We start from the raw sequence: 17,853 nt of genomic DNA, 5'->3' as shown, positions 1-17,853 counted from the left end.
CTATCATATACGTGTGCCAAAAGGCGCAAACGGTCCCGGGCCTAGTAAGGCGACACCCGTGGGAATACTGTGCGTGAGGCCGCAAAGTGATATGAGGTGTTACATGCTAGATCGGTGTGGCATTGAGTCGGGGTCTTGACAGCTTTGGTATCAGAGCTTGACTGCCTGTAGGATTACCAAGCCAAACTGGTCAAAGTTGAGTCTAGAAATTCTTTAGTTATATAAGGGAATTGATTGTGGGATGGAACGTAAGGCTCTTTTTACTCCTTATACCTTATGCCTTCTGATCTGAGTCACGTTATTTTTCCTACGGGGTTAAGGAACTAGGCTTTCTCTTCTTTCTATCAGTATCACGTGTTACTAATCCGTAGACTTATAGGATTGATGGATTTAAGTCTCTGTTCAGTTCCTACTACTTCTGTATGTTGATTGTTGATCTCGAAACCTTGATATTGTGCTTCTGAGTGGCTATGCCACCATTTTGTAGGATGTCTTAAATCCTTTGGAGCAATTACAACCGTTATGTTGTCCGAGTCATCCCAGGTTTCTAAACAATCTGATGCACTTGCAAATCCTTTCTCTCTGGTTTTCATGTTCTTTTGGGCCAGGTTAATCACACTAACTACTGAGTTGAGCTAATCTATTGCCTCAACATCTATGTTGGAGCTATTATTATGACCCTAGCTGTCTAGAGTATCACCTAGTAATTTATCCATGTTTTGTGTTCCCAGTGTGATGATTCTGGCTGTTATTCTTGAAAGCATCCTGTGATGCCAGTTAGTTAGTAGCTATTTTATTTCCGGGTTCTGAACCCGAAACTCACCCTACGCACTTCATGTTGACAGTGTTTGCTCGTTCCTTTAGGATATTAGTAACCTTACGATAGTCCTCGAGGTCCGTGGTATTTACTTCTTCCAAATACCATGAACTGCTTATGGCATAAGTTCCTTGAACCAAGAGATCACAACAAGAGTGCTCTCGATGAATTCTCCATTCTATATCGTGACTCTGCCAGTTCTACCTTTCTGCATGGGTTATCCGGAAGAAATATGTTGAATTTGACTCGACATACTAACCTATGCATCCATAACTCAGAAAGTTATATGTTCTTTGAGTTGTCCCTCTTTAGTTGTTTTCTGGCCCTCGTCTATCAATTGATAGTCAGGAGTAGTTATGCTTTCGTGTTCCTCGATGCCCACTACTCTTGTGGTCCGTCAAGTTATTCTATTACAGAATGACTAGGAGAAACAAACTCCAGTACCTCATCCACATCTGGGATTGCGTCAAAGTAGTTGTACCTCATAGATCAAAATGCCAACCCAGCTTTTGTTCTGTTCTACCTTGTAGTATTACCATCTTTATATCGAGAATGCCATGGGAATTGCACACCATCCTATGAACTCTTGATACAGTGATACTCTCTCCATCATTATTCATTTCTCGGTCCCCATGTTGTTGCAACCGGAACGCCGACGAGTGAATCGTGATGTATGAAATCTATACTCCTAGCAACTCCATTGCTTGGTAGTTAAATGACAATAATTTCCTCCTTAGCATGTTGGTTATTGAATCATCGTCCTAAGGTTGATGGTGCTACCTAGTCCCTATTTCCGGTGCACTCTTTGATCAATGAGTTAGGATTTTGTAATCCCTCACTCGTTTGATCTTATCGTCTTGTCTCGAAAGCAAGATTGTTCTCGAGCTTAATATCATATCGGTGGTGAGTGATCACCAGAAGTATCACCAGGTCGTCACCCGACCGCTATGTTGAGTCGTGATCAAGTTGGTTTATTCCTGTAAACCACCCTTTTTCCAAGAATACGTGTTAGATACCCCTAAGCAAGTTGGTTAAGCTATACATCAACTTGGAGAGCTGGAGGATAAAAGCTTGTCCTACTTAGTTCATGTTAAGGGATATCTTGTATGTATGTTGAAGAAAGATGATATCTTCAACGATTGGTCCCGGTGATCAGTTATTGGACCTATTATCTTATCAAAACTTTGATTTGAGTGTGGGCTATTGTCAAATCAAGTTAGAAACAATGATATTCGTAATGTTGTCTTACTCGTGGTTGATTCCTCGAGCATACACCATTACATCTTATGGTCTGACCAATACTATCACATTGTTCACATAATGGTGGAAGTCCAATGATATGGAAATTCTGATGAGTTGCTGTTGAGCCCATCAGCGGCATTTTGTATCCTCCATGATTCATGTTGAACATCCAGCTGGTGTTGGGAACTTGTGTAAGTATTTTCTTCATGCCCCGTTCATGAAGTATATGTTCGGATGAAAGAAGTGACTTTCTCCAAGTTCACGTGCATTAGGTGTAAGTTGCCGCCGTGAATTTGAGAAAGTTAGTGTTGCTTCCCCTGGAATCGTCCCAAGTCAGTCATGCATGTGCGAAGTATTCTGTGGTTTGGTAGATTAATTACCTCCACTCCATGCGTAATTCATAGCACCCCAAGCCGCTGATTGATTTGTTCAAGGAAAAGAAGTCTAGCGCGCGTAAAGACATCGAAATCCTTGATGATGGATCCTAACCTGAACTCGATAGTGTTTTATTATAAGACTTCTACGTGGTCATGCTTGTCTTGGAAAACATGTTCACATGTGTGTAGCAGAATGAGCTCATGTTTTGGAGCTTGCTATCGTAGTTCATTTCCCGAGAATCTCGCAACGCCATCTCGTCGATTTGTGTTGCAAACTTTCTTTTCCAGACATGTTGTCTGAAATATCCTGTTACCAACTAGACCTGAATCTCACGCAGGTGTGATGGTTGGCACTTCTCCCAAGAACTATGATGTAGGTTCCGGTAAAGTGGATGCACCTAGCCGGAAAAACTATTATTGTAGTATCTTGATAAAGCGATTTGGTCACATCCCATGAGGATCTTGCATGACTTATTCTGGAAGTTGATCCTTATGGATTTTGTGCTCCTGAAGCCTGACCTTTACTTGATGGCCATGTCGATGCTTTAAAGCATGATCGTGGTAGCTAGAATATCAAGGAGAACATTAGAAGCGGAGTGCTAAGTGTCTCTCGGTCGATCATTCGGATTTCGTCCCTTGGCCTCGCTAAGGTGAAATCCGAGAAGGTGTTATCTTCCTTTCCATCTGCATTATCCATCACTATTCATCATGGTAGTATGTTGTGTTGCCATGATCCTTGACACGAATATTGGTAAAACCTTGATGAATATGGAAATGCTCAAGTTCTTGAGAGCCCGGGCAAGTGCTAGGTTTTATCGTCGGCGTTAATTGCATAGTGCTCTTAGTTTCCTCGGTTATGCTATAACCTTTTCAAATAGTGGACTCACTCTCTACTGTTGAGGTTCTCCCTAGTTACTAAAATCATCCCTTGTGTTGTTTTCAACAAGGTAATCCACATCGTCTATTCTAGTCCGAGTATGCCATTCTACCGAACCCCCTCCAAACAATCGCTCGAGAATTGCCCTAGGCTGGTTTAGAGAGTCTCAATGATCTCTATATCAAAGGTAATTCTTTTTGCCACTTAAGGTAATAATCTACGAATCACCCTCCTCCAGGATGTCTCGCTGAGGTATCATGGCAACTCAACTCCTCGCTACGTTGACAACCGTTCACCACCGTCGTAAGTGTGGAATTGTTGTCTACACAGTGAACCCTTGTCATCTGTTCCACTCCATTCCTCTAGATGTGTGCTTCGTGTCTCAGCCCGAGAGATGTTGCTATGTCTCATTCCGTGAGTTAATCCTGAGTTGATCGAACTTCAAGAAGATCGATCCTTTTAGAGTTTTCCCTATCTTCTCATTGTCATGTTGGCTAGAGTTCTCAGAGCAAGACGATGAGACAAAGATGGTGATTGAATCAACGTTCATTTGAAGTGCAACCTGGATCGTGAAGATTGCGTTAGTTGCGTTCCCCCATCATCTTACCCTACGCTTGAATCTCGGGACAAGATTCTTGTCTAGTGGGGGTGAGTTGTCACGTCCCTAGCCTTGCTATGCACTTGTACTAGATTGGTTGCTGCATCATGTCTAAATTTCATTTAAACCTGAATTGGGGACTGTCAAACCCTAGCTCCAAATGAAATTCAAATAGGTTCAACCTGAAATAATTTTCAATGAACCCAAATGCCCTTTAGAAAAGTTCATGATTTTTGTTAAAGGTGAAAACCTCTGCCAAAAATGATGCACATATTTCTAGGCCATTCTGGATTTTTGAGTTAAATCTTATTGTATTTGACTTTGTGCATTTAAATACTATAAATAATTTAAATGTTCAACTAATGTTGGAACTATTTTTGGGCCACTGAAATAATTCAGCAAGTGTCCATGAATATTTTCAGGATTTTAGGAAATGCCTTGGTATTTTTCCTAAGCTCAAAACAGATGCAAATAATTAGAAAACAAAAACAAATTAGAAACAGAAGAGAGGGAGAGCTTACCTAGCCTCACCTATGCAGCCACCAGAGAGGCCAGCCAACTACTGTGCGGCCCAGCCCACCAAGGGCGTACCTGTCTTCAACCTCTGCCTACTGGCAGAGGCAAGCCGAGCTCGGCACCCGTGCGTGCTGGCACGCAGTTGCCTGCCTGGCCTTCCCTGGCCAGCGCGGTGCCGCCCACGACACCCTGGGCCCCCTCTGCTTCTCCCTCGCTCTCTGGGCCTCTCTTCCGTCGCTCCTCTGCTTTCTTCCCCGAGCGGAGCTCGCCGTCGCCGCTCGTCACCACCGCGGCCACCGAGCCCCCCTTGCCTATCCACCTTGTCGCCGAGCTCCGTCGTTCCGCTCTCGTCCTTCTCGTCGTCTCAGGCGACTAGAAGAGCCCCGACGCGTCGTCCTCGCCCCCTTCTTCCTCCTTCGGCCATGGAGATCGCCGGCGACTTTCAGCCGTCATCGAGCCGCCCCGAGCACGTGGAGATCACCGACGACCTCACCGTGAGCTCCTCTACCCAACCCCTCTCTCCCCTATGTCAATTTCCTTCTCTAGCCCCTTTGGCCACCCCGACCGAAGCTCGCCGCCATTGCGCTTCATCGCCGCCATGGCTAGAGCCCACCTCCGCCGCGTCTGAGAGCGTCACCGTGCTTAGCACGTTTGCAGGAGCACCTAGCACCCCACCGCTCGACCTGCCGTGCACCACAACGCCGGTTCCGAGCGCAACCGAACTCCGGCCACCGCCTGCCATCGTTGCACCGTCGTCTCCGGCTCCTCTCGCCCAGCCGCACGCTCCGTTGGATGCGGCGCACGTCTAGCAGCCCGTAGGGCCAAACCCCGAGTCAAACGGTCGCTGGACGGCGAATCCCGAGCGCCTCCGCCGCCTTTTTTGGTCGCCGGCGTCTAACCGCCAGTGCGCTGATGTGGCCACCTAGTTAGGACTAATCACCCTGCTAATTAGCCCCCTCTCTCACTGACAAATGGGCCCACGCCCTTAACTAACCACAGCTTAAACTTCTGCTTAGTTTAGGCTAATCACCGTGGGCCCACGTGTTAGCGTTGACCTTGCTGACGTGGCCTTTGACCGACCCCACCCGTCAGTGACCCAAGCCAGCAATGTGACACTGACCAATGGGCCCCACTGGTCAGGTTTGACCCGGACCAACCCCTTTGACCTGCTGACGTCATGCTTACACATTGCTGACGCAGTAAAGGAATTTCAGGATTAAATCTAATTCAGGAAATTCCAGAAAATGTTTAAAACTTGTAAAAATCATAGAAATTCAACCGTAACTCCAAATGAGATAAATTATATATGAAAAATGATCAGAAAATTCAATCTATCCATATGTACAATCTTCATGCATGTTAGAACAACTTATAGCTGCATGTTTAAAGCTTGACGGTAGCATTTTAAGATGATCTCTCATTAATTATCAAGAAGTGTTATCCCTGAGTATGCACCGTTGCGAAAGTTCTTCGTGCTGAGACACCACGTGATGATTGGGTGTGATAGGCTCTACATTCAAATACAATGGGTGCAAAACAGTTGCACACACGGAATACTCAGGTTAAACTTGACGAGCCTAGCATATATAGATATGGCCTCAGAACACTAAGACCGAAAGGTCGAGCGTGAATCGTATAGTAGATATGATCAACATATTGATGTTCACCATTGAAACTACTCCATCTCACGTGATGACCAGACATGGTTTAGTTGATTTGGATCACGTGATCACTTAGAGGATCAGAGGGATGTCTATCTAAGTGGGAGTTCTTAAGTAATATGATTAATTGGACTTAAATTTATCATGAACTTAGTCCTGGTAGTATTTTGAAAATCATGTTGTAGATCAATAGCTCGTGTTGTTGCTTCCCTATGTTTTTATATGTGTTCCTAGAGAAAACTAAGTTAAAAGATGTTAGTAGCAATGATGCAGAATTGGTCCGTGATCTGAGTTTATCCTCATTGCTGCACAGAAGAATTATGTCTTTGATGCACCGTTAGGTGACAGACCTATTGCAGGAGCAGATGCAGACGTTATGAACGTTTGGCTAGCTCAATATGATGAATACTTGATAGTTTTGTGCACCATGCTTTATGGCTTAGAACCGGGACTACAAAAACGTTTTTTGAAACGTCACGGAACATATGAGATGTTCCATGAGATGAAATTGATATTTCAGACTCATGCCCGTGTCAAGAGGTATGAGACCTCTGACAAATACTTCACCTAAAAGATGGAGGAGGATTTCTAAACTAGTGAGCATGTGCTTAGATTGTCTGAGTACTACAATCACTTGAATCAAGTGGGAGTTAATCTTCCATATAAAATAGTGATGGATAGGGTTCTCTAGTCGCCATCACTAAGTTACTAGAACTTTGTGATGAACTGTAGTATGCAAGGGATGACGAAAATGATTCCCGAGCTCTTCATGATGCTGTAATCAACGAAGGTAGAAATCAAGATAAAGCATCAAGTGTTGATGATTAAACAAGATCACTAGTTTCAAGAAAAAGGGCAAGGGAAGAGAAAGGGAACTTCAAGTAGAATGGAAAGCAAGTTGTCACTCTTGCAAAGAAGCCCAAAGCTGGACCAAAGCCTGAAGCTGAGTGCTTCTACTACAAAGGAAATGGTCACTGGAAGCGGAAAAGCTCTGAATATTTGGTAGATAAGAAGGATGGCAAAGTGAACAAGGGTATATTTGATATACAGGTTATTGATGTGTACCTTACTAGTGTTTATAGTAGCTGTCGGTGTCAAAACCGGCGGATCTCGGGTAGGGGGTCCCGATCTGTGCGTCCAAGGCTAATGGTAACAGGAGGCAAGGGACACAATGTTTTACCCAGGTTCGGGGGTCTCGATGGAGGTAAAACCCTACTTCCTGCTTGATTGATCTTGATGATATGAGTATTACAAGAGTTGATCTACCACGAGATCGTAGAGTCTGAACCCTAGAAGCTAGCCTATGATGATTATGATTGTTGAGATCGTCCCTATACGAACCAAACCCTCCGGTTTATATAGACACCAGAGGGGGCTAGGGTTTACACAGAGCCGGTTACAAAGAAGGAAATCTAATATCCAGATCACCAAGCTTGTCTTCCACACAAAGGAGAGTCCCATCCGGACACAGGACGAACTCTTGAGTCTTGTATCTTCATGGTCCATCAGTCCGGCCAAAGTATATAGTCCGGCTGTCCGGATACCCCCTAATCTAGGACTCCCTCAGTAGCCCCTGAACCAGGATTCAATGACGATGAGTCCGGCGTGTAGTTTGTCTTTGGCATTGCAAGGTGGGTTCCATCTCTGAATACTCCAAAGTTCCTGTTGTGATGAACAGTATCTGGCTTCCCATCAATGTTGTCCTCCTCGGCTTCTGTGCTTCAATAATGGCCATCTCCATGTGTCGAGCGAATACGAGGAGGCGAGGCATTTTTGCATTTGCCACCCCGGCCCTGCAGGCAAACCGTCTATATGAAGGGACGGGGATCCTCAGATCCAAACATCACCTTCTTCCCTTGAGCAAGCATCCAACAGAGCACGCCGGAAAAAACCATCCAACATGGCCAGTCGCCGCAGTTCTTCTTCCCGTTCTCTTCGCTCCAAGCCAGGTGACTGGGAAGAGTGTTCAGTTCCTCAAAGCCGTTTGATAGAGTTGCAGACCCAAGGGTTTCTTCCACCGGCATTCATGGTCCCCGTCCGAGCTGGAGTAGCCACCTATAATGGCGGGGAGCAAGCGGAGGGATCTCCTAATCCATCCCTGGGGGAGCGAATATGCTTCATCCCGCATCTGCTAAGAGGCATCGGGTTTCCAATCCACCCATTCCTTCGTGGGCTCCTGGAGTTCTATGGCCTCCAGCTGGACGACTTCACTCCTGCCTCCGTACTGCACATCGCAGGATACGTTGCCCTTTGTGAATTATACATGGGCTGTGAGGATCACTTCGGGTTATGGAAGAAGTTGTTTTGCCTTGTGCCTCGCAACTAGGGGGAATCCATATGTCAAGTGGGCGGAGCCGAAATATGGCGCATCGCCGAAACCGGATACCTGTCCGGCACTCCCAAGAAGGCATCTATAAACTGGCCCTCGGAGTGGTTTTATGTTGATGACGTTCCCCTTCCGGATCCAGTCCGGACGGGCCTCCCTGAGTTCAATAATGCTCCGCCGAAGGTACGTCGAAGTTGGCGCCCTCAGGGCCCCCAAGAGGAGGATTCCAGAGAAGTACACTTCCTGATGAGCAGGATAAAGATACTGGCCAAATCAGGGCTGACAATAGTCGAAGTTATGGCAATATGCATAATGTGGGGAGTGCATACACTCCAATATCGGGGGAAGCCCATGTGGCACTAACAATGGGGAAGATGACGCCACCCGCTGTGGTCGTAAAGGTTCAGACTCCGCCACTGCTCTAACGAAAATATTGTCCAATTTGTATAAGGGAGAAGAAGAAGAATTCCTTCGTATCAAACCGCAGGATGGATTTTCCATGTACAACACCCCACGCTGGGTAAGTCGTCACTCTTTCCCCCACTCTATTCATTCCGGCACCTTTCATCAAAATCATTAACCTCGATATTTCTAAGCAGGAACTGAGGAGGGCAGTGGAAGGATTCGACAGCCCCTCCCCCCAGCCAGTGGACCCCAGAAGGGCCTGCGATCCAGGACTTGAGGAAGACCCAGATATTACTATGGATCTAGTCAAGGGAACATTTTATCGGGTCATCTGCAATGGCGCCCTAGTGGCTATCATCGCCGATTATCCTAGACTGCTACCTGCATCGCGTGTAAGCAAAGTCGAAACCTCATCCTCTGAAGAGGACTCCTTTCTGATATCATGCCTTACACATAAAATATCGCTTTTTTATAGAGATGACCATCGGAACGCGGCGCCGAGCCCCTGGGGGCTCATCGACAAAGGGCATCCGGGTCAGAGGAGGCTCAATAGGAAGGCGATTAGGGCCGAAACTCCGTTATAGAGGTATAGTAAAAACCTGCTATGTTATTTATCGTGTTTGAAATGTAACAGCGCCCTTCATATTCTGGCAGAAAGAGGAGCCACCGGACTATATCCGGGGGACCTGCCGATCACGCCTCGACCAGCTGGATTCCCGAACCGTCTTCGAGAGAGGAGGCCAATGCATGGCCGATGCCGAATTGTCCTCCAATAGAGGATGCGGATATGCTCTCCGCCACAAATTCTAAAGTGGAGAGTGCCATGAATCACCGGCGCCGACGGGACATACTACGGAATAACATCTTTTCCGAAGAGGCATTTAATGCTTTTAATTCGGGAGACGCATATATTCGGGCTGCTCAAGGCGGACTCGCCCGAGCGACAGACCAATATGCAAAACATATACGGGTAAGGAAATTTGATAAGCATGCATAGCAGTAGCCCCTGAGACTTGAAATAGTTGGAGCAACTGATTTAAGGATCATGTTATGCACATATCCTTGTAGAGAAGAATACCTAATTGTCTCAAGAGCTGGAGGAGTGCAAGAACCAGTTGAGGGCCGCGGTTGCCAAACTGGAAGAATCCCAAAAGGCCTCTCCTGGTAACTTTCGTATTTAATAATGAAATTTTATGGAAATGTACTAGTTAGTGATTGGCTTGTTTGATAAGTCTAGCAGAAATTTCTGCAGACAATCCTGGAGAGAATCCGGAGATCGTAAAAGATAGCCAGTCACATCTCCAAAGGCAGCTAAAAGCTGGCGAGCGTGTTCTTATGCAAGTTAGGCGGGGGAAGAACGATCTTCAAGATGCCAATGTCCGGCTGGGCGTCGAATTAGGAGATGTTCGCGCTCAGCTGGCGGACTCCGTGAAGGAGAACAGAAGGCTTCGTCGCGGCATTTATGGTAAGTGCCTAGATGAACTATAGTACAGCTCGGCGAGGAAGCATATTGAAAGAGTTTATATCTGTAGGTATGTTGATGGGCCGTCCTTAAGAGGAGATGCCCGCGTCCGCAGGTGATTTACTGCAAGACCTCTCACGGCTGCACGAGCGAGCTCGGCAGGTGATGCAGGGTATTTCCCAGGCCTTGTGGCCATCCACTTCCCTGCCAAAAGGCATGAGGGAGCTCGTGGATATGCTACAAGGAGCACGGCGGCGCTTCCGTTTGTGGAAGATGTCAGACTACGTCAAGGTGCAAGGGAAGCCCAGGCCATGGTGAAGACGCGCTACACCAAGCTTGACCCGAACCATATGGTCGAAGTCAGACCGGCGGGGCCAAATGGGCAAGAAATTCCCGTGAGTCTGGTGTATGACCAGGTAGCGTTAGCCGGAAAGTATTCCCAACAGGATTGCAAGCTAGATAACCTATTGGAAGGTATAGAGGAAGAATATAGTCAATCCAAGTGACTATGTAATTCAATGGACATATGTAGTCCCTAGCCGGATTAAAGATCATTTGTCATGGCAGACCATTTTGCTTCAGCCCCCGGATCCGACAGTCCGGGGTGTATCCGAATACCCGCTCAGTTATGCAGAACCGGGGTATGCGTGGAAACCAGGCGCTGGGGTCATAAGTGCTTGAACAGACAAGTACCCAACTAGTTATGTTATATTACATGGGTAGTAAGAAACATCTTCCAGGGACAATAGTTCCGTTAGGGGTTCCTTTCCCTGGGCAAGCATGCATCGATGTACATGTCCGGATTGCGAACAAAAACACAAGATACAAAACTTCTGGGGATTCATGTTTGTAATAAACAAAAGAAACATCGCTTGTTCACCGGCCGAATATTCCCTTAAGAACGCTAGCTTTCATCTTTACCCAGTCTGAGGTACACATCCGGCTGAACCGGCAGTAACAATCGCAGAGGTGCTCCCCTTATGCCCTAGCCGAATTAACGGGAACGCAGGGCATAAACACAAGAGCCAGGCAACCCAGCATGGCCACATCTTAAGTCATATCGATGCATATAATGGTGAAGAAAAGGCACATATGAAAAAAGAATGCATATGTGATAGGCAAGAAGCCATGAAAGTAATTTATATTTAGCTTCCGTATAGGAATTCCCCAGGTATGGTTTACACACATAGTGCGGCCGGAGTGATCCGAGCATCCGTACTATATTGAGTACTTTGTGTGAAGAATGGAAAAAGGGGTGAGAAAGGAAAAAAATAGGGGGAGGGGCATAATTAAATGAGCGGGGGAGGGGGGGGGTAAGGAGACGAACACTGAGTTAGGTACTAGACGTAGAATCTCCGGAGTCTGGCCGCGTTCCGTGGGTTCGACTCGAGTCTGTTATCAGATGCATTACATAGGCGTTATGCTCCTTCAGTGAGGACTTTATCGATGATGAAGGGGCCCTCCCACTTAGGTTTGAGCTTGTCCTTCTTCTTCTCCGGTAGGCGTAGAACGAGTTCACCAATATTATAAGTTTTGGCCCGCACTTCTCTACTTTTATATCGTCGAGCCTGCTGCTCGTAGAATGCGGAACGGGCTTTAGCGACATCGTGCTCCTCCTCCAGGGCGTCTAGGTTGTCCTGCCAATCTAACTCGGCTTCCTTCTCTTCGTACAAGCGCACGCGAGGTGAGTCATGTATTATGTCGCAGGGTAGTACTGCTTCTGCGCCATACACCATAAAAACGGTGTGTATCCGGTGGTACGATTCAGGTGGTCTACGGCCCCCAGAGTACGGAGTCGAGCTCCTCGACCCAGTGCATATCCGATTCTGTCAAGGACCGCACTAGTCTGGGTTTGATGTCGCTCATAATGAGACCATTTGCCCGTTTGACCTGACCGTTGGTTTGGGGATGGTAGACGGAGGCGTAATCGAGCTTAATGGCCATGTTTCCACACCAAGTTTTCACTTCATCGGCTGTGAAGTTTGAGCCATTATCGGTGATGATGCTGTGAGGGATGCCATAACGGTGCACAACCCCTGAGATGAAGTCTATCACTGGTCCGGATTCATCTGTTTTAACTGGTTTGGCTTCTATCCATTTGGTGAACTTGTCACTACAAAAAAATACACTTCCGTGATGATACGTGTTTGTCACAGTAGGTTGCGTTTTTTGTCATTCATGTACACCCATGACGATTTTATGACAGAATCAAGATAGTCATACCTGTGCTGTCGTAGAAGTGTTCCATGACATTACCAAAATTATCATCACGGAAGTGTCCACTTCCATGACGATAAATCACGCGTCACAGACGTGCTTTCGTCAAGGGTGACCGACACGTGTCATCCATCGTAACGGAACACTGTTAAGCTATCAGGTCGGGTTTTGGATCCGATAACCCGTTAACAACCCTGACCAATGGGGATTTTCCATGTGTAAAATCATCATTGGCTGGAGGAAACACGTGTCGGCTCATAGTTGGGACAGATGTCATCCACTCATTGGACAGAAGTTGCCTATGATACGTCGACACGTGGCACGACCCAACAGAGGCCCAATCCTGTGAAAAGGCCACTACTAGAAAAAGGGCTATAGATGGGATTGACACTAATGGCGCACCAGACAAGTGGTGCGCCATTAGTATATACTAATGGCGCACCACCTTCTGATGCGCCATTAGAGTTGAAACTACTAATGGCGCACCATGTCCACGGTGCGCCATTAGTATCAATTTTTTTTTAAACTAGTGCGCTTGTCCAAACATACTAATGGCGCATGCATAGTAAGTGCGCCATTACTAGTTGTAACTAGTAATGGCGCACCAGCCAGAAAGTGCGCCACTAATGTTATTTTTTTAATTATTTTTTTATTCCTTTTTTTTGCAAAAGTACTAATGGCGCACTCACACGTGGTGCGCCATTACTAGACTCATCGAAAACTCAGGCACGTGGACGACGCACACCCTCCTGCTCGCGCGAGGTCAAAAGATGCCTTCGACTCTCTCTGACCGGTAGGCCCATCATCATCATCGCAGAAACAGGCCAAAAGGATCTAGTAGCAGTATCACTCCCACATTTCCGTCAGTTCAGGTCACCGCACCGCACCACCACTGGTAGCCATGGGACCCACAGGTCAGTCTCGCACCCTGTTGCTTCTGCTCCTCGCCGCCGCCGCCGCCGCCGCGCCAGAGCACGAATCCTTGCTCCGCCTCCCCTCCTCGGCGCGCTCCCTCGCCCCGAAGACCCCCCGCTCCACCGGCGCCGAACTCATCCGCGCCCTCAACCTCCACCCTCGCGACGCCTTCCCCCGCCGCCCCGACGGCGTCGGCATCGGCGGCAGCGATGCTCTCCCGGCCGGAACCCTCGTCGAGAGGCCGATCCGCCTTGCGTCTCTGGTGGCCGGAGACGACGGCGGCGGCGGCACGTCGGTGAGCAACCTCGGGCACCACGCCGGGTACTACCGCCTCCCCACCACTCACGACGCCAGGTGAGCGGAGCTCACTCCTCCCGTCTCATGCCGCGTCTCATGTGAGGATCCAGTTCCCGTGTTTTGACATCTGCCACTTTTGCGCACCGTGTAGGCTCTTCTACTTCTTCTTCGAATCCAGGCAGCACAAGAAGGAGGACCCCATGGTGATCTGGCTGGCGGGAGGGCCCGGCTGCAGCAGTGAGCTAGCCCTTGCTGTTAATTTTTCAGGGTTTTGGAATTGGTAACGGACTTACAGATCCAGCGATACAGTACAAGGCATACACCAATTATGAATTGGATATGGGTTTAATCACACAGTCAGAATTTACCAAGATTAATAAAATAGTTCCTGCTTGTGAATTTGTTGTCAAGCTGTGCGGTAATTATTCCTGGACTCATCGTTTGCTTGTGTGTAATAAATCTGTACCATTCGTCAATTGGTCTCTTGGAGACTGTCTTCATTAACATCATTGCTTTGTTGTGCCAATTTGTTCATGGAAGTAAGAAAAGGCATAAGCCCAACTCTGATATACCTCAGTTGATTTTGTCTTTTGTTTCAGGTACCTCTGGCACTGTATCTTGCTTTGCTGCCTATTTTGTTTGCAATACAATATTCAGTTCCATCAGGTTGATAATCGGGAACAAAAATGTAGGGTGGAATACAAAAGTTTATTTGGTTTTTCCTCATTTTTTGAAGTTTTCTGATTGATCACCTCATCTTTGCAGTATTATGACGTCAGGAAGCCATGCGTGGGGAGCCTATGCTATGATTTTTATAACTTGGAGAAGTTTCTCAATCTGAAATCTGTCAGACAGAGCCTAGGCGTTGGAGACATAGAGTTTGTTTCCTGCAGCCCGACCGTCTATCAGGCTATGCTCTTAGATTGGATGAGGAACCTTGAAGTTGGGATCCCTGAACTCCTTGAGAACGATATCAAAGTGCTGATTTATGCTGGAGAGTATGATCTCATATGCAACTGGCTAGGTGAGTGTCTTACAACTTGCAGCAGAAAACTCTTGAAAATTGTATGCTATAATTTGCTTCTGTTTTGTCCATACCACATATCATCTGAGATTCTTCACTCTTAGAATCACATTGCCACACTTTTGTCATGTGATACTTGTGCTATGCTTCCTTACAATTGTGATTCGTGCAAGAGATATACTTCTTTAATGGGCTTTAATATGCATTCATATAGCTTGAATCTTGATCGGTTCTGTAGTATGGAAATCGTATTGGAAGCACAGTTTAGAAATATATGTTGTCACACATTTGAATAACGCAAGGCATAATTGACCTAGTAGAGGTCATCTATACTTGTCAAATCACAGAAAAGGATAAAATCTACCTTCAATGCTTTTCATGCTGTGTTGTACATAACGGCAAACTGTATAACAAGTTCATGAAATAAGTAGGACAATATACGGTTCAAAATAAATATGCTCCGCTATTGGTTTTCTTGATTCTGGCTTTGTTTTCCTGATGACATACATATATAATCTACTGGTGACTTGGGCAGGAAACTCAAGATGCGTAGACTCTATGGAATGGTCTGGAAAGAAAGCCTTCATGTCCTCGGTGGAGAAACCCTTCACGGTTGATGGAAAAGAAGCCGACATTCTAAAAAGCCACGGCCCTTTGAGTTTTTTTGAAGGTACGCAAATGCAAAGCTGACCCCCTTACCAACAGTCAGTTCTGGAACAAACAATAACCAGGCCTTTACTCAAGAGATTATCTGTCAATACAGTAGAGCAGAGTGTTATAAGGGCAAATGCCTGCTGCGTATTGTGCCGCGCTACATCAGTTTGGATTTTACTGTGAAACTAACTAGAGATGTTTTTGGCACTATGATCAGGTCCACGATTCTGGTCACATGGTACCCATGGATCAACTGAAGGCCGCCTTGGAGATGCTCAAGAGGTGGATGTCAGGAAACCTTTCAGACGCCTCCTCGAGCTCTCAGAGGCTCGACTTCGCCATATAATCCATCCTTGCGCTGGCTACTAGTGTAATGTATCTGGTGTGCACGCACATGCCTTGGGATGATCTTAGGTGATGGGAAGCTCGTCGGCGACCGTGCATACGCTATTTCCCTTGTACGGTGCTCGAGGTTGATGAGCGTGTAATAAAAGGCTTTCAGAGGATTGCTGGGGCAATGCGAATGCCGAATGTATCACGAAGATTATCGCCAATGAGTGACATCTGGACTACTTTATGCATTCCCTTATGCCTCCTTTGGTTCGCAAGATTCTAGAAAAGAACATACTAGAAAATTGATAGGAATGCATGTGTAAAATAGAGGGTTAGAAAAACGCAGAAATTTTGCAAAGTTGGGTGTTTGGTTCATAGGAATTTGAAAAACACAGGAATCCTGATAAACAAAGTCAAACAATAAAAGGTACTCCCTCTGTTCACTTTTATAAGACCTCGAAGACATTAGTATGAAAGGATAGTCATAGTGGAAGTAAGGGCCTGTATAAAACAGAAAACTATGTAACCTGTGCAAAAAACAGAAAATAAAAAATAAAAAAAAACCTAATATTCATACTAATGGCGCATCACATGACAGTGTGCCATTAGTATGACAAAGCATACTAATGGCGCATCACTGGACAGTGCGCCATTAGTATGCCGCGGTCACTAATGGCGCATCCCATTGTAGTGCGCCATTAGTATGCCAAAGCACCTGGGTATACATGGCCCCTGGGAGGCATACTAATGGCGCACCCTGGCCTATACTAATGGCGCACCAGTGGTGCGCCATTAGTACTGGTGCGCCATTAGTATACCAGATACTAATGGCGCACCAGTGGTGCGCCATTAGTAAAAATTACTAATGGCGTGCTAGTAATGGCGCACCACTGATGCGCCATTAATGGCCAAATTAGGTGCGCCATTAGTAGGGGTTTTTCTAGTAGTGGGCTGGCCCATTTGACTTGGTTAAAAGGTGGCGGGCCGGCCCATGGAAAGTCTGTTAACGGCCTGTTCGCATATAGCCCATTTACAGCCCGCTAACCCAAGGCCCGTTACGGCCAATCCGAATTAGGCCTAGTAGCATCATTTGGGCCATCCAATATGATTCCAGCCTGTTTTCACTTCTAGCCCATGTATGGCCCATGACGTCTTTCTGCCCATATGAGGCCCTATGTAACTCTTGGCCTATTAACGGCCCGTGGTGAAACTGGCCCGTAATGAACAGTGTATCACTTTACACCCATTAACGGCCCGTGGTGAAACTGGCCCATAATGAACAGTGTATCACTTTATACCCATTAACGGCCCATTATTCCGTTGGGCCGTTTCCAGCCCATGTTATCTTTCGGCCTTCTTAGAGGCCATTTATTCTTGGGCTCATTTCCAGCATTCGTTTACTTACGGCCTGTTACTGTCATTTTCTGCTTGTGGGCCAAATTCAGCCAGTGGTTACAGTTGGCCCATTTGTGGTACGTTAATACGTTGGGCCGTTTCCATAACGTCATCAAATACGGCCTATTAACAATGGCCCGTTAAGGTCGGCCCATGAATGGATGATTCCAACTCTAGCCCGTTTACGGCCATAATGCGTCCTGTTATTGGCCCATGTTTGGCCAATCGATCATACGGCCCGTATAAGGCCCATTGATGATACGACCCGTAGAAGGCCCATTGTTTCTACGTCCCATAGAAGGCCTACTATTTCTACGGCCCGTAGAAGGCCCACTGTTTCTACGGCCCGTAGGAGGCCAAGTGTCACTACAGTAAATATTAGCCCATGGTTATTGTGGCCTAGTTTTAAAAAATAGGTTATTGCAGCCACTAGCAAACCACGGAAAAAGAACTGCACTGACTACAAGACAACAAGGAAATAAATAAGAAAGCAACTTATGCTAGGCTATCACGACTATTACACATATTACATCCATTGGGCATCAAAGTTCGCCACCAGTGCAATTATAGGGAACAAAGCAGCATATAAACGCCGCAGCAAAACAAGTCCAGAACTGAAACCACTTCAGAAGAGTTCAAGAAACAATATCCCAGGTACCCATAATTCTAGCAACATGCTTAGCAAGCTTATTAACTTTCTCTTGTTTGGCGCTTAAATCCTCAAGCGCTTGCTGTTG

The 17,853-nt window shown here is 46.5% G+C and overlaps 1 protein-coding gene across 1 annotated transcript; it reads left to right on the top strand.

Annotated features, from left to right (window-relative positions):
• The first annotated feature begins 13,372 nt into the window (after positions 1-13,372).
• On the top strand, positions 13,373-15,942 carry LOC119341730 (serine carboxypeptidase-like). Its single transcript, XM_037613589.1, has 6 exons — positions 13,373-13,767; positions 13,862-13,947; positions 14,310-14,398; positions 14,476-14,734; positions 15,270-15,404; positions 15,606-15,942. Exons 1-6 carry the CDS (start codon positions 13,400-13,402, stop codon positions 15,755-15,757), a joined length of 1,089 nt encoding a protein of 362 aa, XP_037469486.1. The 5' UTR covers positions 13,373-13,399; the 3' UTR covers positions 15,758-15,942.
• Positions 15,943-17,853: the final 1,911 nt, after the last annotated feature.

This window comes from Triticum dicoccoides, chromosome 7B (assembly GCF_002162155.2).
Source record: "Triticum dicoccoides isolate Atlit2015 ecotype Zavitan chromosome 7B, WEW_v2.0, whole genome shotgun sequence".
In the NCBI taxonomy this organism is placed as follows: Eukaryota; Viridiplantae; Streptophyta; class Magnoliopsida; order Poales; family Poaceae; genus Triticum; species Triticum dicoccoides.
This window is presented reverse-complemented; position numbering and strand designations above follow the sequence as displayed.